Source organism: Panthera onca, chromosome B4 (assembly GCF_046562875.1).
Source record: "Panthera onca isolate mPanOnc1 chromosome B4, mPanOnc1 haplotype 2, whole genome shotgun sequence".
NCBI lineage: Eukaryota > Metazoa > Chordata > Mammalia > Carnivora > Felidae > Panthera > Panthera onca.
In genome coordinates, this window is record NC_138345.1 from 84,562,738 (window position 1) to 84,587,283 (window position 24,546).

General features: G+C 40.0%; 1 protein-coding gene across 2 annotated transcripts in view; it reads right to left on the reverse strand.

The window, feature by feature from the left end:
- The window catches only part of LRIG3 (leucine rich repeats and immunoglobulin like domains 3), a 52,439-nt gene that overhangs the window by 13,305 nt on the left and 14,588 nt on the right, over positions 1 to 24,546 (reverse strand). For both annotated transcript variants that reach the window (XM_060657103.3, XM_060657102.3), the window contains exons 4-12: positions 8,911 to 9,042; positions 7,978 to 8,121; positions 6,810 to 6,953; positions 6,365 to 6,508; positions 5,828 to 5,971; positions 4,822 to 4,902; positions 3,850 to 3,921; positions 1,380 to 1,451; positions 718 to 881 (exon numbers count right to left, since the gene is read on the reverse strand). In XM_060657103.3, coding sequence (XP_060513086.1) covers positions 718 to 881; positions 1,380 to 1,451; positions 3,850 to 3,921; positions 4,822 to 4,902; positions 5,828 to 5,971; positions 6,365 to 6,508; positions 6,810 to 6,953; positions 7,978 to 8,121; positions 8,911 to 9,042 — 1,097 coding nt within the window. The remainder of the gene's footprint in view (positions 1 to 717; positions 882 to 1,379; positions 1,452 to 3,849; positions 3,922 to 4,821; positions 4,903 to 5,827; positions 5,972 to 6,364; positions 6,509 to 6,809; positions 6,954 to 7,977; positions 8,122 to 8,910; positions 9,043 to 24,546) is intronic.

The following is a 24,546-nucleotide window of genomic DNA, read 5'->3' on the forward strand; positions in this document are numbered from 1 at the left end:
CTATGACAATGGACCTTACATTTATTTATAATCAATTCAAACTTTCTACTCCTTATAGCGCTTTACCCACCGGGAGCAAAATTGTTAACGGCCCATCAATCATAAGCAGATAATTTTTCTCTTTCTACTCTTAATACACAGCATTTACACAGGGGTTAGTTCAGCCTCTCAACAACCCCACGGTTGGGAAGGGAAGTCCACAGAGTTCCCATTTCACGGACACAGAGATTGAGATTTAGGGAAGCAGGAGGACTGCCCCTGTCCTTCAATTCTCCCAAGATCCAATGTCCTACTCTTTCCATCAAACCACCCTGATGTCAAAACAATGACATTTTGGAAAACTCTCATCTGTAACATTAAAATCATCACTATAGATCCATTTACATCTACCTCAGCAGACACGGAAGCTTCATTAAGAGAACAGAAGCTTAGGGGGCGCCATTAGGGATGGCCCAGTCTGTTAAGCATCTGACTTCAGCTCAGGTCATGATCTCACAGTTCATGAGTTTGAGCCCTGCGTCGGGCTCTGTGCTGACAGCTCAGAGCCTAGAGTCTGCTTCAGATTCAGTGTCTCCCTCTTTCTCTCTGCCCCTCCCCCACTTGCACTCTTTCTCAAAATAAATAAACATTAAAAAAAAGAGACAGGGAACATAAGCTTATTCAAAACCATTAGCTGGAGGGAAAAAGAAGGAATGCAGAGGCAACAGGTACACTCACCACACACAAAGCCATCTGGGCTAACAGCGAAAATACTTCTTCCTTTGAGCAGCTGAGGATGGGCACAACTGGCATTTACAAAGCTCTGAAAGTTGTTTTCTGCCACCCACTGTGGGAGCCATTTTAGCTGGCAATCGCACAAAAGGCTTGATGTATTTAAATGCCTGAGGAGAGTAATTATGTTCAATTTGTTTTATATGAAATGCAGATTCTACAAGTAAACTAACTCAAGTAAATAGTAACAAAGCAATGAATGTGGAAACCAAATACACCCTATGAAATAAATATTCTCTAGTCCACCTTAAAATGTAAGAAGTGTATTAGCACCATATTGTTTGTTCTTACCGACCTGCTGAGGGAGAGGGGCTGATGATATATCAAAAATCTCTCACTACTGAAGACCTGTTACTGGGATATTCATTGCCCTGCATTAGGTCCCAAAAATGTAAATTGTAAATTCCTAACAGAAACAAAAAGATACTCCTCTTTTTGACCAAAGGAACAAATAACCAATTCCCTTTGCTTTCTGGTATAAAAATTAAGTAATGCTGAGAACGTGCTAGACACTTTTCATAGACACGTGATCTAGGATGACATACCTCATGAGAGCTCCCCCCACCATGTTTTATTTGAAACCCTTGGAAGAAAAAAGAAAAGCTTACAATTGCTGAAGTTTCTTCATCTGTGAAAATGCATTGCCTTGTAACGACATGATTGCGTTGTCACTCAAATCTCTGAAAACAAATCAAATACATTAGAGCGAATTATGGTCACTGCATGCCTCAGGGAAAGGCTGGGCCCACACTCCTCACCCCATTCACCGAACTACTCCATGCGCTAAAATATATAAACCATGCAACTCCAGAAGAACACAAGAAACTTAGATCAAAGAACAAGAATATCTATTTGTATCAGAGGTAGGTTCTGTTATAGTAAAAGAGATTTGCTTTATATCATTATGTACAGGTTATTTGACTCCTAAGGGCCTAAGCTGTTCTGCTGTATTTTTTTAAATAGTTATATGGCTTGTTCTGCTGCGATACTTTATTGTTTCTCATTATTCAAGTTAGTAACTTGAGAAGTTAGAACTTCAGAAGTTACTGAGAGTAACTTTTAAATACAGAACTAAAATTCTTCATAGTTATCCTTTTTAAAAAACCCATCATGCATCAAATCCTTTCTATGACATGCACTGGGTTAAATGATTTAACATTTACTCCTCACAGCAACCCAAAAGAAGATGGTTTTACTACCTTGTTCAGCATGACAGGCACAGCTAAGATGCAAACACCATTAGTTTCAATTTCAAAACCTATGCTCTTAGTAGCCCATTCTGCAACACACATGTATGTCACTGCTAAAGACAGTACGGTGTTCAGACGAGATGTACTTGCCGTAACACACTCTGGGAAACGCATTAGTAAAACCAGAGAATATTCGAGGCTGACTTTATTTGTAACTAGTACCTACAAGCAGTCTGAATTAAAGCATTCTCCACAATGATTACTACTCTGGTTTTCTTTACAGGTCAGAGTGTACAAAAAGGATTTTGAATGAGATGAGGGGCAAGAGAGGACAGAGTGAAGGTACCAAACATGGGCAGAGAAAGAGGCTGGGAGAGTCAAGAAGGTTTAGAAAGCTAAAGCCGAGGTCAATACTCCACTGATCCACTAATTCCACTTTCCCAGAAATGGAATGGGTCAGATGACAAACCCTTTTGGCTAGTTTCCCTCTGAAAGTAATTTGTTTCAAGAAGTCCAGCAACACTGGCCCGCCCTTCCAAATTCTGCAATGCAGAATCACCCTCCTCCAGCCCGAACTGTTTCTGTTGGTGTGGCTAGCCATCCAAACCTCCCTCAAACTAACAAGTGAGTCAGAAGACAACAAGGTGGTCGTGGATAATGGTGAAATCTTCCCTCTTGATACGCAGTGCAAACACAGGTACAACCAAATGTGTATTGTAAATCAGACCATCTTTTGTCGAAGTTAATAGTTATTAAAACTTTTGGCTACAAACATTCCCTAACAGAGTGGAGACATTTAGTATCACTTTGTACTTTTGCTGGACAAGTATAAAACACAGATCCAGTTGTAAGAAGCTGGTCGGTTCAAGCTCATGCAGGTTTTGACTCCTACCAAGGTTGGCTAGCTTGCCCTCCTAGTGGCTGGAAATATCCGAGTCCCTGAATGTCATTTCAAAACTGTGTGCCAGGAGTTGCTAAGAGGGGGTGGTGCAGAGCTCGTGGAGGTGAGAGCTGCTCGGCACAGGGACGCCTACGGCAGAGGCAGCCCTGGTTTGAGTCCTACTTCTGTCAATTGCTAGCCGATGGACTGGTAGCAAAATGGAAAAAGAGAAAGAACAAAGGTGGAAAATGGACTGTCTGCTTTACAATTAACCACAACAACAAACTACTAAAAGCCTCCCAGTAGTGCTACTAGTCTCCTAATGTTATGCCTGACGACTGCGGGGAGTGGTCTTTGTATCTTTAAAATTCAAGTCACCATCTTAACTGTTCGATGGAATCAATGGACACTCTGGACTTCCATTTCTTCACTTCAAAATAAAGGTAGTAATAGCTATTGAATAGTTTTTCCTTTTTTAGAGATGGAGTGCAAGCAAGGGAGAGGGGCACAGGCAGAGACAGAATGTTAAAGCAGGCTCCACGCTCAGCGCTGAGCCCCATGTGGGGCTCGATCCCATGACCCAGGGATCACCTGAGCCAAAATCAAGAGTCAGACACTTAACCAACTGGGCCACCCAGGTGCCCCTGAATAGTTTTCTCATGAGGATTAAATGAGACTGTATATAAATACCTGGCACAATGCCTGACATGTATATACAATAAATGGTAGGTTTTTGAAAACTAAATATGTCACCGCTTGAGAAAAATAACTAAAAGAAAACCCAATAACGTGCAGCAATGTCCTCAAATGCAAAGGAAAATACATACCTATATACTGCCATGAAGATATAGATAGGTAGACAAATAGGTACAGGATAAGCAGATGTGTAAATATACTTTATGGTACAGAAAGGATGCCAACAAAATTACATTCTACTTTATCTTTCATGACACATAAGTAGATAACCATCTCAGATTCCTTTAGGGTAACTAAATTCCAGTCACTCACAGATGTTCTAATGCGTCCAAACCAGTAAAGGCTTTTTTGGTAATAGATCGAATCCGGTTCCCCTGGAGTATTCTGGGAAAAAAAAAAAATTACATTGGAACAGTTAAAGCCAATTGGGGATGGAATTCTCATGAAAAGAATTGCTTTTAAAATCATTTGTGAATAATTCTATTCTCTTCAATTAAATAATGTATCCTGTAAAAATGTTATCCATGCCATCTATATCAGTAATACAGTTCAGCAGGGTCTCAAAGCATTCAGCAGAGAACTCAGCAAAAGTAGGTATTCAGTAAGTTACTCTGGCAGCTAAATTAAAGCAGTGATTTTGAAAGTCTTTTTAGGAAGAGGCAGAAACTTTCTTCCAAGTAAATGGTCTCAAAAACTATAATCAGTAAAGAAGATATAGTGGAGATCTTCTCTTTACCCTTCCTCCCCATGGACACTTTCATCATCCACAGAAGCTTAGGGCTATATGAAACTCAACCCGAAAACTTAAAACCCAGAATCTGGCCACCTTACAAGGCCACTTTAAGGCTAAATAGAAGCAGGATTTCCTCCTCTACTGCTTGGAACATCCTGCAGTACTGTCAGTGGACACTGGGTCACTCCACTTAAAAACTGTGAGCGGAATACAACTCTGAAAGGTTCAAAATGGCGGACTCAGTAAGCATGTTAATTTTTATATGATGATAATCCCAAGAGCCTAAGCACTCAAAACAATTTAACACTCTTATCTAGATATTAAAATAAGTTACAACTCACCAAAGTGTTGAACAAAACCACCATCCCAAGGAAGAAAAGCTAATTAATACCCATCTTGTGTAACAATACTCATTTGGGAAAATGTCCAAGGGAAACAACCAGATATAAAGCCTCTAGTTCTAAACTCTTCCGAATGTGAACCTGTAGACTGGACCTCCAGTGAACGTGTAGGTCAGAGAGTGAGACAAACATGAAGCAAATCCCACTCACAGCCGCCTCAGTTTGTCAAGCCCAGAGAAAGCACCGTTCATGTCTTCAATAGTCCAGGAAATTTCATTGTTCTTCAGATCCCTAATTATTAAAAGAAACGTTACTGAAACCGGTACCAGATATTTAACACAAGATACAAACACTCCCCTTAGAGATACGCTCAAAAAGCTAAGATCACCGCCCAGGTGGCATATGATTTGTAACGAATTCTTCATGATCCCTCACATCATCTCTACCCCTTTCAAAACAATACAAAATTTTCTCTCTCCCTGCCCTCCTCCCTCAACAACATTTTAAGTATTGCTGCCCAAAAATCAAGACAGTTGAACCTGTCCTATTAATTCCTCTATCAAGATGACTCAATTCTGAAAGACCTGAACAGTCTGAAAAATACATTAAACTTTAAAACCATGGCTCCAACCACATTAGCAGGAGTTGGCCAAAGCACACAGCATGTCTTTCAATTATGTCATGCTTCAAATAGTGAATGGAGCAAAAATTTCTGACAGTGCAAAAACCAAAAACCCACTGCACAACATTAAAATGAACATTTCAGAGATATTTCAAAGGTCAATTAATCCAAAATTTTCTCTTCTCTTAGGAGATGGATTAAATCTGGATATAACTTGTATGATAAACAGGCATCTTCCTTTGCTGCCCTTTGTAGATCTTTTCACTCTGGGTAATTTCTAATCTGCATTTTTATAAAGAAAAATCAGTGGATTTACAATCGTTTCCCCTTTGAGCAGTTACCGACTTCCTGGAGATCCTGAGAAGGCTAAGTGTAATCACCAAACCAATCTGATCATTGTCCTTTTTAATCCCTCTAAGAAACACATATGGATGAAATGGACCTATTTTAATCAAACTGATCTGGGAAAGATTAAGACACAACTTCTGAGGCTGTAGATATTTCCTTCACAACAAAGGAAATCTGCTTGGAGAAAAGTGGGCACATTTAGGAACCAATTAGGTTCATGTACGGAGAGCAAAATGTGTAACTTACAAAGTCTTTAAACTGGAAAGCCCCCGGAAGGCACAATCAGCAATGTAGCTGACTTTGTTATTCCCAATGTGCAGTGTATTTAGTAAGCTTAGGCCCAGGAAGCTTGAATCATCCAACCTCGATAAGTGATTGAAAGTTAGGTCCCTGTAAAAACAAAAAACAAACAACAGCTTTTATTTTCCAATTCAACACAACGATTTCTTTTCTAAACAACAGGTGATATATGTAACCACAATAATTCTTATTTTGACACTCTGCCTTCTTAATAATACTCAGGTAAACATTATTTCTAATCCTAGTAATTAAAAAAATTCTCTTTATTTGAAAATAACCATCACTGATTTAGCCCATGTGCCCCAGAAGTCAAATAGCAGAGTTGGCTTCAACTTATCACAACAAAAATATGACTAGGTTGCATGTGAAAAAAGCTGTCACCTTGGAAACTTTGTTATGAAAATTTCACAGATCAGTGGTAAGAAGCTCATGCTCTGGCATGATCCTTGCTCTCAAACCTGGGGAGAATAAAAGGCAACTCACAGCTCACTGAGTTTCTGGCAGAACTCCCAGGCATCAGGGCTGATCCTGTTGATGGCATTTTGGCTGAGATGAAGTTCCTGCAGCATCAGCAAGCCGTAAAGCCAGCCTTTGGTAATCTCTGTTAGGTTGTTATGGTCCAGCTGCCTACATTTACAATAAGAATCAAAAGCAGGATCAAAAGTTCATTATCTAGTCTTTTCAAAGGAGACATATGATTACAACCTATTACATATTCCTATTGTTACAAGATGTTTAGCTTTTGTGATATAAAGGCATCAGCCCAAAGTACCATGTGCTTCTAAATTTCAGTCACATTACCTGAAACAAAACTGGGTATTAAATGAGGAGACTGTAACATAGGATTTCAAATAAAGCTACTGCATGTTCACTGCGTGGTCCATGGTCGTACTACCTAAGCAGGAACTGTAGGATAAGCCATACTTACAAGATTTCCATGTTGCTCAGCCCCCAAAAAGCTCCATCCATAAGTTTTGTTACTCCATTTCTTTGCATTTTCAGAGACTTCAGAGCACCAAGCCCTTGGAATGTGAGCCCATCTACGTTTCTAATCTTGTTTCGGTTCAGTTCACTGCATTGGATATAACAGTTAAACAGTTAGCTTATATGACAAATTCTGGAGTTAGTAATAAAATGCAACATTACTATAATATAGTTAAACCAGCCGGTGTTAAATTACATGGAATGTTTTAAATTACTAAACATTTTTAGTGAGAAGAAGTTTGATTTATTAGCAGTGAGGGCATTTCCTTCTGAAACGTGTGATGTATTTTTAGAATGAAATACTGAAACTAGACTACACTTTAATTTCTAAATGGTCATCTACTCAGTATATTTGTCTGTAAATTATCCAGTAAATTATCCAGAGTGAGAATACCGAATATAATGTTAAAACATGAGGTCTATTTCGGGGGCAGGGCCGTCAAGCTTAGCCTGCTTACAAAAGTTGGTTGGTTACTCTCTTTGACGATTCTTTTTATGTTTAATGCTTTCTCTTTAAGGCAGTCCTTTTCAACCTTGGTTGCACACTGGAATCACCCGGGGAGTTTTAAAAATTACCGAAGCCTGGATCTTACCCCCAGAGGTTCTAATATAATTGGTCTAGGGTGTGGCCTGGACATTGGGATTTTTAAAAGCTCCCCAGTGTCTATAATGTGCAGCCAAGGTTGAAAACCACTGTGTTGCAGGAGCCTGTTCACAGATCATTCCACTGCTATTAACGAGACAGTTCTCTGCAGCCACTTAAGCTATCAGAGCCTCCTGGAGTTGTCGGTATTATTCTCATAAACCACAGCTGTTGAGAGTCACCCACGATGTCTTCTGTGCCACAATGACGCCTTTGTGTGGAGATTGTTCAATGATTACACTGTGCATTCCTTCAGTAACAATCTAACCTGCCCTGTCAGGCAGGAGTCTGCACTAGGTGACTGTGAAGGCTCTTTCCAATTCAGAAATTCTACCACTCCAGCTCTCGATGGAAAGACAGCCACATCCTTGCTTCTAAACTCCTTTGGCCATGTTGTGGATTTTGGGCAACAGATGCCAAGGGTTAGGAGGAGCTGAGGAAACAATATCTAAGAGAACATTTTACTTACAGGTGTTGTAGTTGGGACAGTTTAAACATCTTGGGTGGGATAGCTGGGATTCGGTTCCTGTTCAGCTTCAACACCAGGAGCGTGTTGGACAAGCTGTCAAAATACCCAGGTTCCATCGAAGTGACCCGGTTGCTGTTGATATACCTGTTAAAAGTCTGAAGATGAGCTGCTCTTTCCGGTTCTTTGGAAAGTTAAAGCACAAACATTCTCTGTGTTATAATGTCCAGAGAACCTAACTATCATCTGTAACAATGGACACTTTAAAAATTAAGTATTCAGGTCCTTGTGGACCAACGCTAAACTAGGGTTCACACGTACTGCTCAGGAAAGAGTGACTGGAATATCTGAAGGTTATACAAGTTTGTTAGAGATGCTTATCCAATTTTTATAAAATTCACTTATTAATGAAACAAGCAGTGGTTTAATTTTTTCAAAGGAGCACTTTTAACTCCACCTACTTTTTCTAACACTCAAAGGATGTCTAATTTTTTTTTGTTTACATTTTTTTTTAAATGTTTATTTCTATGAGAGCGAGCGAGCATGGGGCACACGAGTGGGGGAGGGGCAGAGAGAGCGGGAGACAGAATCCAAAGTAGACTCCAGGCTTCGAGCTGTCAGCACAGACCCTGCCGTGGGGCTTGAACTTACGAGCTGTGAGAGCATGACCTGAGCTGAAGTCAGACACCCAACCGACTGAGCCACCCAGGTGCCCGGATGTCTAATTTTTTGTAATCCAAAAGTACAACAACAAAATAAAGATTGTGGTTATTTGGGCTTACAGCAAATTACACATCAATAAAAGTTAAATGGCTGATACACCAGCAATTTAAAAAAAAGGCAGATTTTATTATATCCTAAAGTTGATTTTTTGTTATTATTACAATGATATTTTCATCATAGGTGAATATTTTTGTTAAAGAAGAACTGACTTACAGGTATTTGAGTTGTAGGGGTGGAAGGGGAATTTTAAGCTCTGAAATATTATTGCTGCTCAGGTCCAAAGTTTCGAGGGATTGAAACTGTTTCAGATGTTCAGGTAATACTTCAACAATCCTGTTTCCAGCTCTGGAATTTAAGGATAACACAGATGACAAGGTTAATAGTACAACAATCTGAAAGGCCATCCCTAATTTGTTCTTCAGAATTATGGAAAATTGATTGCTCTAAACTGTACTTTTAAAAGTTAAACAGCAACTCTTAAGTCACTTTAATTTTGCCTTAAACAGTAAATCATAATATTAGAATGTATGAAAAACATTCCTATGTAAATCTGAATGTGTTTACCAGTTGTGGTTACCTAGGTGCTATGCACTTAAACTGATTTTTCTTTATGTTATTTTATTACCAGTCCTTCTTCCTTACCATTTTATTATATGTTATGTAAAATGACTAGCACCGAGTTGGCATTCTAGGTACCGGTGTGTTAGTTCCCTATTCTTTTTCTTGATTCCTAATCTATTTCTAATTCTTCTCCTGGAGAGTACCCACACTATAGGTACCAATAACCTTAAAATAATCATCAGATTGGGGTTATTTTTTAAAGCCATGCTAGAGAGCCCTCTTTTTCTTTAAGAGACAGCAAGTTTCAATGTATTGCTCTACAAGTCTTCAAAAGCAGTGGATGTGCTCCAGGGCTTTGAATATTATAGAAGTATTACATAAAAAGCACACCAGTCTAAAGAATTCCTAGAGAACCAGATTAATAAAGTTTGACCTTAACAGCCTTAAACACCTGACCATGATGACCAATATGGTAGGTAGCCATATGTAGCACTTTAAATTAAATTTAAATGTTAAAACTCAGTTCCTTAGTCACAGTAGCCACATTTCAGGTCCTCGACAGCCACATGTGCTTGGTGGCTGTCAAATGGGTCAGTGCACATACAGAATATTTCATCACTGAAAGTTCCACTGGTGAGCCCTACACTAGATCACAAATGAAAAACAAAACAAAAAAAGAGGCCAAGTCAATCTCTTAAAAGGTCATTAATACAACAGCTTTCAAGGGGAAAGTCAGCATTAAATGACAATCTTGCTAGAGAACAGGAATCAAACTGATGTGCGAGCCATCTTATTTGTCATATTAGATCAGGAAGTGTGGACTTCTTAAACCATCATTTGGCGGGGGAAAACAACATGTCAAGGCAGGAAGCGTAGGAAGGCCAGGATGAAAACAGAGTCCACCTGCAAAAAAAGTCTCTTTACAATCCAAGGAACAGTGAAACAACCTGAAGGCTCTGGGCAGAACTCAGAAACAGGATGAAAACAGAGTCCACCTGTAAAAAAAAAAGTCTCTTTACAATCCAAGGAACAGGGAAACAATCTGAAGGCTCTGGGCAGAACTCTGTGAATGTCACATGCTGACGTTTTTATACATAGTCTACGGTTAAGCCTCATTTAATGAGAAAACTTAGGAAATACAGCTCATATGTGTATCTTTCTCCAATAACTTATTTCTATAGTGCTTTCAGTTTATTAAGCTCTTTTGCATTATTATAACTCACAGGCCTCTCACCATCTCAGAAGGTCCCTGAGTTAGGAGCACCTCGTATGTATTTTCACAAGATCCTACACTGTGTTCTGACATTGCACTTTTACACTGCTGATCTTCTCTGCCAAACTGTAGCGAAAGTAGGGATAGGTGTCTACCCCAGTCTTGGATTGTATATGAAATCTAATAATGTTGAGAACATCTCACATGTCAAGCCAAGGCTAAGCATTTTTCATGTCGTGCCATTTAATCCTAATAGCATTTCTCTAGTGTAGATATTATAGATAATTGCAAAATTAAGAAACTAGAGCTTTTAACCTAACAAAGCCATACTGGTCCCAAAGCAAGGCTTATTTCATAAAACACAGTGTCAGATTTATTCTGGCAATTCAATTCTTACATGGAGATGCACGTCCAGAAAGGGCCACTACTTCCCACTCTTGCAGACATGTTTAACTTCTGGTTTCAAACTAATGTGGGAATCAACACCGGCTCACAGAGCCATCACCATGCCAACAGTAAGGATGCCCTGGAAACAGGGTCTCCCCAGTCTTGCTTGTACCCCAGGAAGATAACCCAGGGGTTTGCATGTATTTGCCATACACCAGAGCTTCTAGAAGACCGACTTCCTGAATAGGCGCCAATGTCGGGTGATTTCCCTGCCAGAAAGGATAATAAGGGGAGAAAACAGGTTGGATGCTTTCTATTTAAACGACAAACTAGGGGCACCTGGGTGGCTCAGTCGGCTGGGAGTCCAACTTCGGCTCAGGTCATGATCTCACGGTTAGTGAGTTCGAGCCTGCACTGGGCTCTGTGCTGACAGCTCGGAGCCTGGAGCCAGCTTGGGATTCTGTGTCTCCCTCTCTCTCTGCCCCTCCCCCACTCACGTTCTGTCTCTCTCTTTCTCTCTCTCTCAAGAATAAACAGTAAGAAAATTTAAAAATAAATAAAAATAAAAATAAACTAACAAAACTTGTCAAAATACTGTTAAAACCCTCCATATGTTACTTTTAAGGGCTGCAGGGATTCATGTCTTGATCTAAGTCATCTGGGAATCTATGTTTTGAAATAATCCTATACAAGGTAACAGGCATAGGTGATGTGTATCTTAAGAACTGAATTTGTCTGAGATAATAGTAAGGTTAAAAAAAATAAAGGATTAACAGTCCTATTTACAAGTAACAAATATCAAGCCCCTTAGACTCCCATAAAGTCTTACAGACTTTGTTTAGAGTCAAGTCAGCCATGACCTCTGATTTTGACCATTTCCCACATCTGGATTTGCCAGTGTTTAAACTCCTTGATCTAGTTGTGAGGTATAGGGTAATGCAACAGAGACAATTAGTCAATTTCTAGGTCCCGGAGATGGATTTAGTCCAAGAGAAAAGCCACAGGGCCTTAGGGTCAGGGTGTGTGGGTTAAACAAAACCACACTTTAGGGGACAAAAATGTTCTCTTAAACACATAACCCAAATGTTTGCATTACCAGGATGTCCTCCCACAAACAGTAGAGTAACCCTGAAATGCCCCTCTGTCTCCACCCCCCTCCCTGTCCCTAGTCGCTACCTCCCATCAAACTCTGCATCTGGTTTTGGCCCCCAGGCTGTCTGACGCTGGTACAGCTACACTTAACGTTTAACAACACAAAGAAAACGCTCAGCTATAGATTTTTGCAATAAACGGAACAACCTGGTTTTTTTGTGGGAAGGAGAGGGAGGCCTACAGGTGTCTATCACGTTGGTCAAATAAGGCTACAGGTTAGATAACAGGCCATACAATCTTTGGTTTATATGTTCGTTTGTTTATTAAGTAATTATGAACAAGGTATTAAAACTGCCAATTACTTGAGTGACGAATAAAATTTTCCTTGCAGTTAAAGTATGCTCCAGCCAAAGCCAGCAATTTCCTGAACTGCACACTTCCTAAATTGCAGTGTGAAAGTGCTCAGTTACAGACGGAGTGCGCACAGTGCCCTCTTTGTCAGCCCTGCTTCCTCGCACAAAAATCCCTTACAACTGCCAGGATAATAGTCCCTGTATCACAGAATTTTAACTCTGTTCTAATGGAACTGAATTAAATCCAAATACCAGTTTCGTATTAGCTCTCAGACTAACTGACAAATAACCACCTGATATGTACCAGTTTAAACAAAACAAACTTGCTTTATATCATGCAAGAGTTTTTAAAAAAAGAGACAGCTCCATTAAAAACTAGATTGAAAAACCTTTCTAATCACCTAAAACCCTCAAAATAAACATAATTCTAATAGAGTTGGTCACAAATAGCCGCTTCTAAAAGACAAAGATTCAATTCAACTCCAGCTTTAATTTTTCTCCAAATATGGATAAATGCCAAAATTGATGAACACACTGAAAGCACTGCAGTTAATATTTTTGGCAGGATATGTGCAATGGTTTAACGAAAACAAAACAGTGTGAATGCCTTTTTCCACGACTTGATGTGGAAATGCCATCACTGCATTGTTCAAAACTGACAACACGTATGTCGTGTAAGTACTAGAAGGCATTTTAACCTTGTGCAAATCCACCTAAAAAGGACTGTGAACATTTTGGTCATCTGTGTCTGTTGACAGTACAAGGTGTTCCATGGTCAAATCACTGCTGAGGTCAAGTATAATTAGTCCCTTGTGGACACACACAGATCTGGGGGCTTGGGCTGTCGGAATGCAGATGGTTCCCTGAGGCTTCCAAGAAGCCACAGGAAAAACAGGAGTCCCAGGTATAGCCTTGGCTTCTCAGGACCAACCATGCTGGTTTCACTTTGTTGCTAGTTTCCCACTTCCGGCCCACTTTGCCCAATACCTTTAGAATGCCGAGGCAAATAAAGCTTACCATTTGCTTATGGGATATTTGCTCTGTGAGTGCTGAAGATCTAACAAGGAACAAGATGGATATGGTCCCTGACCTCACGGAGCTTACGTTCTGGTGGGGCAAAGACGCAGGCAGATGAAACCAGTCACCAGAGTGATAACTGCTGTGATAAGACTGCAGTGGGAGAAGAACGACCAGCTTTTTACTTTTTAGGAGTAAAAGGGGGGGCAATGGTCAGCAGAACTTCCCAGAGCAAGGAGACGGGGCTAGCGCTCCAAGCAGAACCGAGTATGAGTAAGGCAGGGCTTCCCTTGGAAGAAATGAAAGAAAGAAAGCCTTGATGGCTGGAGTAGGGAGTTCCTGGGTCAAGACTGGGGAGAGATGAATCCAAGAGTGAGGTAGCTGGGAGAAGAGGAGTGCAGGTCAAGTGGGACCCTGTAAAGCACTGTAGGCACTGGAACTTTGTCTCAATCAGCTGGGGGAGGAGGGCAGAGGACTTTGAATGTGGGGTGGCAATATCAGGTGTGCATTCTAGAAAGGCTGCTCTGGCAGTGGTGGGTAGAAACACTGGTGAGGGCAGGTAAGACCAGGTGCAGGAGCACCAGGGGGTGCAGAGGACCAATGGCGGTGTGTCGGGATAACAATGACTTCTGCCTAGCGATCAACTTTGGGGGTGAAGCACCATTCTTAATCTGGTTCCCCAGGACACAGGCTGTGCTTTTCTCCTCCCCTGACTCAGGTTTCCAGTTCTGCAGCCTCTGGACACTGGAACCCAATTCAGCACCACTCGCCACTACCACTCATGTGTTGTGCCGCTGACATGGAAGGCCTTGTAAAGCATGGGACACAGACTAGGATTTCGTCTCGCTCAGGTCTGAGATGCTACTGAGCAGAACAGCCCTGTACTGGCATTTTAATGTCTGTAACCGCTTGGAAAATGGACAAATGTGTTATTCCCATCTATAAGAATGTCCCAATTTGTTCCGATACTCTCAACACCTGCACTGAATGTAAACCCAGACTAAATTATTAACAGTAAAATGTAACTTTCGAGGCTAGTGACATGATCACTTGGTATGATGATTTACCTTCTGACTCACTACTATCTCCACAAAGTGTAAGAGTCTCAGGAGAATTTCATGGACTCTTAAGTGGATATAAATGGTATCTGTTTATTTCCAGAGTCTGAGAGTGGAATATTCCTTGTGAGGAACCAGAGTATCAGTTTTTTTTCACACTGGAATTCCTGAACTAATTAAACTGTAGCGTCTTGATGAATAAGAAATATCTGTCAATAGTTTCAACTGTCTCCTACATACTGCAAAAGGTAACAGGCAGCTTAAAGTTTCTCAACTGTGATGTGTAAAGACGTGCAATCTTGGCTATTCAGAGAACGTTATATGCATGTGGCATTTACCTTTTAGAAAAGGTGTGAGCAGTAAAGTTTACTCTGAACCATATATGTTGCAATGCCCCCTTTTCTTAGAATGCATTACTCTAACCACATCACTTATGTCCAATTCAGTGACAGCAGCTAACAAATTGCTGAATCTGTGGTCTTTCTATACAACCACAGGACAAGCGTATTAACTGTATTGATGGGGACCAATACAGTGGGGGTTGGCCTGGCCCAAGGAAATACTGATTTCTATATATAATTTGCAAACAACCAGTTTAGCACCCATTTATGAAAGAATTACAAGTTGTTAAAGAAAACGTTACATTTTGCAAATACATTAAAGGTCACTTACACTTCCAATGATGACCTTCTCTCCCCAAGAAAATGCTTCCTTGAAAACTACCTTGGCTGAAATAACTAACACTCCATAATATTAGGCTTCTTTTAACAGAGAGACTTGGCAAACAGAGAGCCTCTCCCAAGCAGATAAAAATAAACTGTCTCTGCTCATCTTTTTTTCTAAAAAGATAATTAAGAAGTTTCATTAAAAGAACACATGTTCAGACTGGTCTGCTGGTACTGTGGCATCAAAGAATAAAGCCAATTGAAGAAACTTTTGCAAGGAGAAAGATTCTTGATTAAGAACTAATGATACTAAGCAGCAAATGAACTACTGTAAGGAGCAAAGTGTTCTTTCAGCTAAAAGCCAGGTCAACATAAAATATAATTGTCTTTTGGATCAAAACATGAATGAAGATGGCCATATTTTAATATAGAGGTTCTACAATAATCAGGGCCTTCTTCATGTGCCAATATAATACATGTTATTTGCCAATATAAATACATGTATTTATAATACATGTTAAACATGAAAAAAAGAAATAGGGGTCAAAAACCCATTTTCACTACATATGAAACCACCTGTTTTGATCCCCAAGTGTGAATTCAACTTAATCTTTTTTATTTTGAGAGAGACAGAGACAGTGTGAGTGGGGGAGGGGCAGAGAGAGAGGGGGGGAGAGAGAATCCCAAGCAGGCTCCACACTGCAAGAACAGAGCCCGATGCAGGGCTGGAACTCAAAAACCGTGAGACCATGACCTGACCTGAAACCAAGAGACAGACGCTTAACCAATTGAGTGACCTGGGTGACCGATGTGTGAATTCCATTTAGTCCTTTATGTAAACAGAGATTTCAGGGTGAACCCGCTAATGTTAAATGTCAAAGATACTTACTGAACAATTATCTGAATCTCAAACAATTTAATTACGTATAAAAAAATTTAATTTCTAAAATTTAACAATTTTCTCTACCTCTCTTGTGAGGCAGAGGCTTTCCATAAGAGAGTTTCATATGCCAGACCACTGTTAGAGTTCAGCTTTGAGTTTGAGTTTCCCCTTACCTTGGGACTTACTTGTGAGTAGAGAGGCTAACTCATCTTTGGTTCCCCAGAATTTAGGATTAAATGAATGGGTTTGAGACCTAGAGTGACCAGTGCTTCACCTAGAAATTCTAGATCAAGCTTCAGATTGGCTGGTAAGGATTTATCTCAACTATGGTTCAAGACACATAAGTACATCAGAAAATACTATGACCATTACAGCTACCAGCCAAAAAAAGTAAAACTGCCATTCCATATGCTAACCAACCTGTTAAAAGTAGGATCTCCTTGACACAGTAATTGAAATCACAGTTCCCTAGCAAGATTTTGATTCTCTTCCTGGCTCTCTTTTGATTTACTACACTTTGTGGACCTTGATTTTCTCACCTGTTAATCAAGAGGACATTGAATGGAACGATTTCATCCATGTCTAAGAGGCTGTGATTCTGGATTTGGATGATGAACTCTGCAGAAGATCAGATTTGCCACGAAGGCTTCACAGAACCATTATTAGAAAATGAAGCCTTACAGAATCGGGCCTCGCTCTGGAGGGATTTCACCTCCTTCCTCTGCGGGGGAGTCTCACTGCCTGGCTGCCCAGGCTTCATCCTTGGTTTACTTGTTCATTTTCCTGGGGCATATCCTCCACCAGCTTTACAAGAAACCATGCACAGAGGTGCTTCCCTCAGCTCCCATGTTTGGAGATGACTTAACAGGATTGATAGTTTAGGTGTACACAGAATTTAGAAGTCATTCTCCCTTGGGATTTTGAAGACATTGTTTTACTCTATATCCACAGCACTCATGCAAGTACTCAGAGGAGCTGGAGGCCATTCTGATTCTCTATCCCAGGGTTTCTCAAACTTTGGCAGGCATCAGAACTGGGGGGTGGGGGTGGGGGCATGGCTTCTCTTCCAGCAGGTCTAGGTGGGACCTGAGAATCTGCATTTCTACCAAGTTGATGCTGATGCTGCTGGCAGCACACTAGAAGAGCCACTGTCAACCCTTACAGGTGACCTGTTCTGTGTTTTCTCCCCTCCTCTCAGAGCTTCTTTACTCCTGGCATACTGAAACTGCACAGTAATGTCTCTAGCATAGGTCTTTTTTCAATTGCTGGCGCTCAGTAGGGCCTTTCAACCTAGAAATGTGTGTTTCTCAGTTCTGGGAAATGTTTTTGTATCTCTGATAATTTCATCCCTTCTATGTCCACAGATGTCTCTGTGGAATTCCGATTAGACAGGTTTTAGATTTCGGTCTGATATTCCTATTTTCTCATTTTTTCCTCTCCCATTTTCCATCCTTTGTCTTTTGGTTCTTCCTTTTGAGAGAGTTTTCAGCTTTCTTCCAATACTTCTATTGCCTTTTTAAAGTGTCTGTTATATTTTTAATTTCTAAGACTTCCTCCTTATTGTCCCAATATTCTTTATTGTCATGTACTAATTATTTACCATTCTTTACTTATTTTGTGGATGTAACACCTCTTTTCTTTTCACACATATTAGGTTGTTTTGAGATTCCCTTTTCCTTCCACTGTCTCTGGCTCTCTTTTTCCATTTATTCCAGTCAAACACTGATTTTATTATTAGAAACTTCTACAAAAGTCTGGCAACCACCGGGCTATCCATTTATATTTAACAAAAAAACACTCAAAAGCTTACTGAGGGTGGGGCACCCGAGTGGCTCAATCGGTTAAGCGAAGGACTCTTGATTTCAGTTCAGGTCATGATCTCATGATTTGTGAGATTGAGCCCCACACTGGGCTATGTGCTGACAGTGTGCACAGCCTGCTTCTGATCTTCTTTCTCCTTCCCTCTCTCTCTCTGCTTGCTCTCCCTCAAAACAAACAAACAAAAAACCAAACCAAAACAAAACAACAAAAACAACTTACTGCGGGCTGTGTGTGGAACAGACTCGTTGCCTGGTGAGTCCCAGCCACAGGTGGCAGGCAGAGTGGCGACCTATTTCATGATGGGATCTCTTACATGTCTTACTGCTCCGATCCTCCAACCTCCAGTCTGGTAAGTCTAAGCATGATTGCTAGCCTCTGGAAGGGCTAACAGGTACATAAGCTGAGGTGAGGCAGTGTCCTCCTCAGTGTTCAGATTAGATTTAATTGCCCTGATGCTGCCCTGAATCCCCACTTCTTCTCTGCCCAGTAGGTCCTGCCTCTTAAATTCTAGAGACTCACTGTTTCAACTCTCCACAGGGTAACTTCCGGTTCTGTCCATGTCAATCACCGGGCTTTGAGTTTGGAGGAGGAAGCTGGAGGTCTCACTCCTTCTTATAAGAGTTTTAGCCTTTCCCCCATTTTCAGTCCTCCTCTGCACCCAAACCCTTATAGTCTTTGAATTTCTGAACTCAGAATGGTTCTGCAGAAAAGAAGTCTGCTGCTTTTGGACTCCACTCCATTTTCTCAAAGTCAGTTACAATTTGTCCATTTGCGTGCAAAATTTTTATGACATCTCTCATGTGGACGGTCTCCTTTCCTGTTTTATCTTTGTTCCTATCTGTGTGCATTTTCTTTTTAGACCTTTACTTCCCTTTTAAGGGAGTTTTAAGGTGCAGGGTGAAATGAATTCATTTAGTCCACCATGCTTGATAGGAGTCTTCAACAGAACTCTTAATGAAGAAAAATGGATTTTCTCTGAAAACCCCAAAATAAATCACAAAACCTTCCGTCAAAAGAGCTACTGTAATTTTTTGCTGGAAAAAAATCATCCAACTTAGATTTGTATATTTTAATGAAGAGTTAGCCTATATAAAGGATTTTCATTTAAGATGATGCTACAAAGCAGAAAACACATTATTTTGAACCTCAAATTAACAAACAGTTCTCATACAGAAAATTAATTCTGTACAAAAACATCAGGCTAAATTAATGTTATTTTATTTACTGATATGGTTCACAGACGAATGGACTAAGAACATCTCAGGCACCAAATATCTTGATTTAACCAAGTATTTAAACTGTCCTTGTGGGGCACGGCACCTGATTGGCTCCTTCGGCAGAGCATGTGACTCTTGATCTTGGGGTCATGAGTTTGAGCCCCATGTTCAGTCTAGAGTTTACTTAAATAATTTAAAAATAAACAAACTGTCCTTGTGAATAAGACACAGAAAATGTGGTGATGATGATCATACAGGCAATTGAGCTCACATCCCTTAACTTTTGTTCACAGACTGACATGAACCTTTAAAGGAAGCTGCTAGATACAAAATCAATGCACCTAAATCTGGTGGATTTCTATACACTAATAATGAAGGAGCAGAAAGAAAAATTCAGAGAACAATCCCATTTACAAATGCACCAAAAATAATAAAATAGTTAGGAATAAACTTAACCAAAGAGGTGAAAGAGCTATACTCTGAAAACAATAGAACACTGATGAAAGCAACTGGAGACAACTCAAAGAAATGTAAACACATTCCATGCTCATGGACTGGAAAAACAAATATTGTTAAAATATCTATACTACTGAAAGCAATCCATAGGTTTAATACAAACCCTATCAAAACACCAACAGCATGTTTCATAGAACTAGAACAAACAATCCTAAAATTTGTATGGAACCCCAAACTGCCAAAGCAATCTTAAAAAAGAAAAACAAAACTGGGGGATCACAAGCCCAGGATTCAAAATATACTACAAAGCTGTAGTAATAAAAACAATATAGTACTGGCCGCAAAAAAACACACAAAGATCAAAGAAAAGAAAGCCCAGAAATAAAACCCCAATTATATGGTCAACTGATCTTTAACAAGTATATGCAATGGGGAAAAGACAGTCTCTTCAACAAATGGTGTTGGGAAAACTGGACAGCTACATGCAAAACAAGGAAACTGGACCACATTCTTACACCATACAAAAAATAAGTTCAAAATGTAATAAAGACCTAAATGTGACGTCTGAAACCATAAAAATTCTAGAAGAGAGCACAGGAAGTTATTTCTCTGACACTGCCTGTAACAACACCTTCTAGATATGCCTTCTGAGGCATGGGAAGCAATAGCAAAAATAAACTTATTGGATCTACATCAAAGTAAAAACCTTCTACACAGGGAAGGAAACAATCAACAAAACTAAAAGACAACCTACCAAATGGGAGAAGATATTTGCGAATGACATATCTTGTAAAGGGTTAGTATCTAAAATACATTAACAACTTCTACAGTTCAACGCCTAAAACCTAAATAATCCAATTAAAAATGGGCAGAAGGCATGAACAGACATTTCTTGAAGGAGACATCCAGATGGCCAGCACACATGAAAAGATGCCCAACATCACTCATTATCAGGGAAATGCAAATCAAAACCACCAGGGAGATATCACCTCACACCTGGCTAAAAGCAAAAACATGAGAAACGAAAAGAAAAGTGTTGGCGAGGATGTGGAGAAAAAGAAACCCTCTTATACTGTTGGTGGGAATGCAAACCGGTGCAGTTACTCTGGAAAACTGTATGGAAGTTCTTAAAAAGTTAAAAATAGAACTACCCTACGATCCAATAATTAATTGTGCTACTGAACGTTTACCCAAAGAATATGAAAACACCCCTATGTTTATTGCAGTAGTATTTACAATAGCCAAATTAAGGAAGCAGTTCAGGGTCCACTGATAGAGGAATGGATAAAAAGAGCTGACACACATATACACACAATGGAATATTACCCCACTATACATAAGAATGAAATACTGCCATTCGCAATGAATGACATGGATGGAGCTAGAGAGTGTAATGCTAAGCAATATAAGCCAATCAGAGAAAGAAAAATACCTCATGATTTCACTCATATGTAGTATTTAAGAAGTAAAACAAATAGGGGAAAAAAGAGAGACAAACCCAAAAACACTCTTTAGAGTACAAATTGATGGTCACCAGAGGGGAGATGGGTGGGGGGTTGGGTGAAATAGGTCATGGGAATTATGAGTACAGTTAACTTGATGAGAACTGCGGAATACATGGAACTGCTGAATCACTGTATTATACACCTGAAGCTAATATAACACTGTACTTAACTACAATGGAATCAAAATTAACAACGAAAAAGGGAAGCTGCCAGTGGCTGCAATTGGGTCTGTGGCCCTTGTGCTCTCAACATTCGTATGAGCATGGACAGAGGTAGGAATGATCAAATGTGAATGTCCTAGAATTAAACGTATACCTCATCTATTAGATGAATCATGATCCCACAACTCTCAATGTACTAAAATGATGGTCTAGAAGCAATTAGAGAAATTAAGTTGGGATAAGTGTTTTGAATTTTTAATTAATCATTTTTAAAAGGCCTATGTGAAAAAAATTCTCATGAAAATGACAATAGACCTGGGGAGCTTGGATGACCACAACTCAATATGAGCCAAAAATACAACACAGTCCTTAAAAAGTCAACACAATTTTAAGCTTCATTAATGTCCAGTAATCTGGTCAATGGGCATGATCCCACCATATTTTGTGTTGGACTTACCTCAAATATCTTGTCTGGGCACATTTTACACCGTCACGGTTAATGACGTATGAATAGGGCAACTTTAAGAATCTAGACCTGTACTGTCCTGGACAACAGCCACCGGCCATGTGTAGCTATTTAATTTTAAATTAAATAAAATTAAAAATGGAACTTTTCAGTATACTAGCCACATTTCAAGTGTTCAATATGCATGTGTCTAGTAGCTACCACAGGGGACAGCACAGATTCAGAGCATTTCCATCAATGCAGAAAGGGCCACTGAATACCATTGGTCTAGACTCCATGTCATATAGGAAAGGATAATTGGAATTTGAGCCAGTAAAAGAGAAGGCTTTAAGAAAACCTTATGTTTTATGACCTGTAGGTATTATTATGCAGAAAATAGAACAAAGTTGTTTTTCCCACTACAGAGAACTAAGGCTATAGGTAAAGGTAGGGGAAGAGCTCAGCTTAACAAATAAAACATCCTAGTAACTACGACTATTCACAGGGAATGGCTTGTCACCAAGAAGTGAGGCTTTGTCCCTGGAAGTGCTCAAAGGGAGGCTGGATAACCTCTTTTTCCAGAGATCTCTCCATAGAGAGAAATGTGTCTTCCCATTCTAAGTTACTAGGATTGCACGCAGATAGTCAAAACCAAGAAAAAATGGGTTGTGACCAGTTATACAATCTACTGAACTGTTTTTAATTCCCCTCATCCTTTAGTGGACACTTAAATGGGGATGATGGTGAGGAACTGAAAGCAAAAAAGACAGGAGGAGGAGAAAAAAAGAAGGATTTATACAATTGACTACTTTCCTGATTCTGCAAACATCTATTCATCTTTAAAGAGTACTGCCTCTATTCCTAGGCCAGTACCTTGTTCAGGATTACATGGCAATTAGTGACTAACTTCAAAAAGCGTCTTGTTTTTTTTTTTTTTTCTAAAAAAAAAATGTTCGTTTTGATTCTATTCCAATGTTTGTTTTGGAATAAAAACATTTAAAATCGCTCATGCACAGTAAAACTGACCGTCCAAGAATACACACCATGTTTATCCTGTGTTGTAGGGTACCTGCAGCATGAACGTTACCTTAATATTTCATTTTGCCTTCAATCTCATTCTAGAGACTGGTCTATCTACTGGCTAAAGCTTCACAGGGAGGAAGGGAGACTCTCAGGCAGGTGATTTTACATTTATAATTGCCTCTCCTTTCATGTTTCGAATTTAGTACTTATGCAACTTTCAGCCAAGGGAAGAAGCAGTGGTACAGGTTAGAGCCCTGTTTCACTGTTTTGGTCTCTCTATCCAACTAGAGCCTTGAGCCTCTCATCTGTGGAAGATGGCAGCGATACTAAAATGAGGATGAGAAGGAGGAAAAGCAACTAGGCCAGGAGAGAGACATGTTCACTCTTGCCACCCCATCATGAAAAGCAACTGGCTGTGACTTTATTGTCTTGTCTGTCTTGGCAGCACAAGCCTCATTCAGCACAGAAACGTCTCTGGCAGAAGTCGCACTTGATACTTCAAAGCAGCAATCGAAATGGCTAGCATGAAGTTGAGGGGAGATGAGAAAATGCTGCAGGTTCAGGTAAACATCGGTAACACAGGAGTTTTGGGGGCAAGCTATGCTGGAAGGACAAGTTCAAGGGAGCGGCGAGTCATTTCTATGGGCTCCGAGTACCACCGCTGAAGAAAGATGTCCACTGGGTCACTATATCAAATCTGAGACTGTTGTTACCTTGGAAAAAGCAAGTGTTAATAGTGAAAACAGTTCTAAGTGTATATGGAGAGGCGTGAACAGAAAGGTTAACTGAACAGTGTCTTCTACCATTAACTGTATACGATATTAATTAGGGCTATCCATTTGGTCATTCATTCAACAACCATGCACTGTCTACCAGGGGCCAGGCACTCACGCTAGAGTTATAACTGGGATGAAAACACACACGCTCTCAGCTTTTATGAAGTTCCATTCTGGTGGGGAAAATGGACATTAAAAAAATCACACATACAGGGTGCCTGAGTGACTCAGTGGGTTGAGTGTCTGACTTCGGCTCAGGTCATGATCTCATGGTCTGTGAGTTCAAGCCCCGCGTCGAGCTCTGTGCTGACGGCTCAGAGCCCGGAGCCTGCTTTGGATTCTGTGTCTCCCTCTCTCTCTGCCCCTCCCCTGCTCATGCTCTGTCTCTGTCTCTCAAAAATAAATAAATGTAAAAAAAAAAATCACAAATACACAACTGACAAATGTGACTGCAGGTATGACAGCATCATAGACACTGTAAATAAAGGTGATAGGAAAATGTGTCACGTGAAACCTAAGTCTGACTTAGCAAGAGTTAGGAAAAGGGTGAGTACTGTGGGCAGAGAGGAAAGTATCCAAAGGGAAGTGACGCAGAACAAGCTGGCACACTCCTAAAAGCAAGAGCTGAGTCTGGAGAGGGCTCAGCAGGAGAAGATTCAGATCGGGCAAGCGCCTTGTAGGTCTTGTGAAAGATTCTGCTCTTGACCTAAGAGGAGTGGGGAATTCCTGAAGGGTTTAAAGAGCCACGGCATGATCACAAATGTTTCATATCTAAATTGAGAATTCAAACACCTAGCAAACCTGTATTGTGGGGACTGGTTTATGATTAATTGTAAAGATAAACGTAGAGTGTAACAAACACATCTTTGTGTACAATAAACTCTTTTATGTGCAAATCACATATAAACATTTAAAAATCCAATAAAAGAATACAACTTATCATATTAAGATGTTTATGTGTTTATTTTGTAAGACTTCAGCTTTATGAGCTTATTTCCATTAAACACAATAACGTCTGGGTTATTTACACTGGTAAAGGCTATAGCCTTCAGATGCAATGTCCTTTAAATACAAAGACACTAGTCCATTCATCCACATCACTAGAGCAGACATTTAGGGATGAGTTCTTCAGTTAAGGTGGTCAAATTCTATGGGCTCATGTACACCCACAAACGGGTAAAGATGATATGGTTTATGTCCACTTAATCAGAACAAA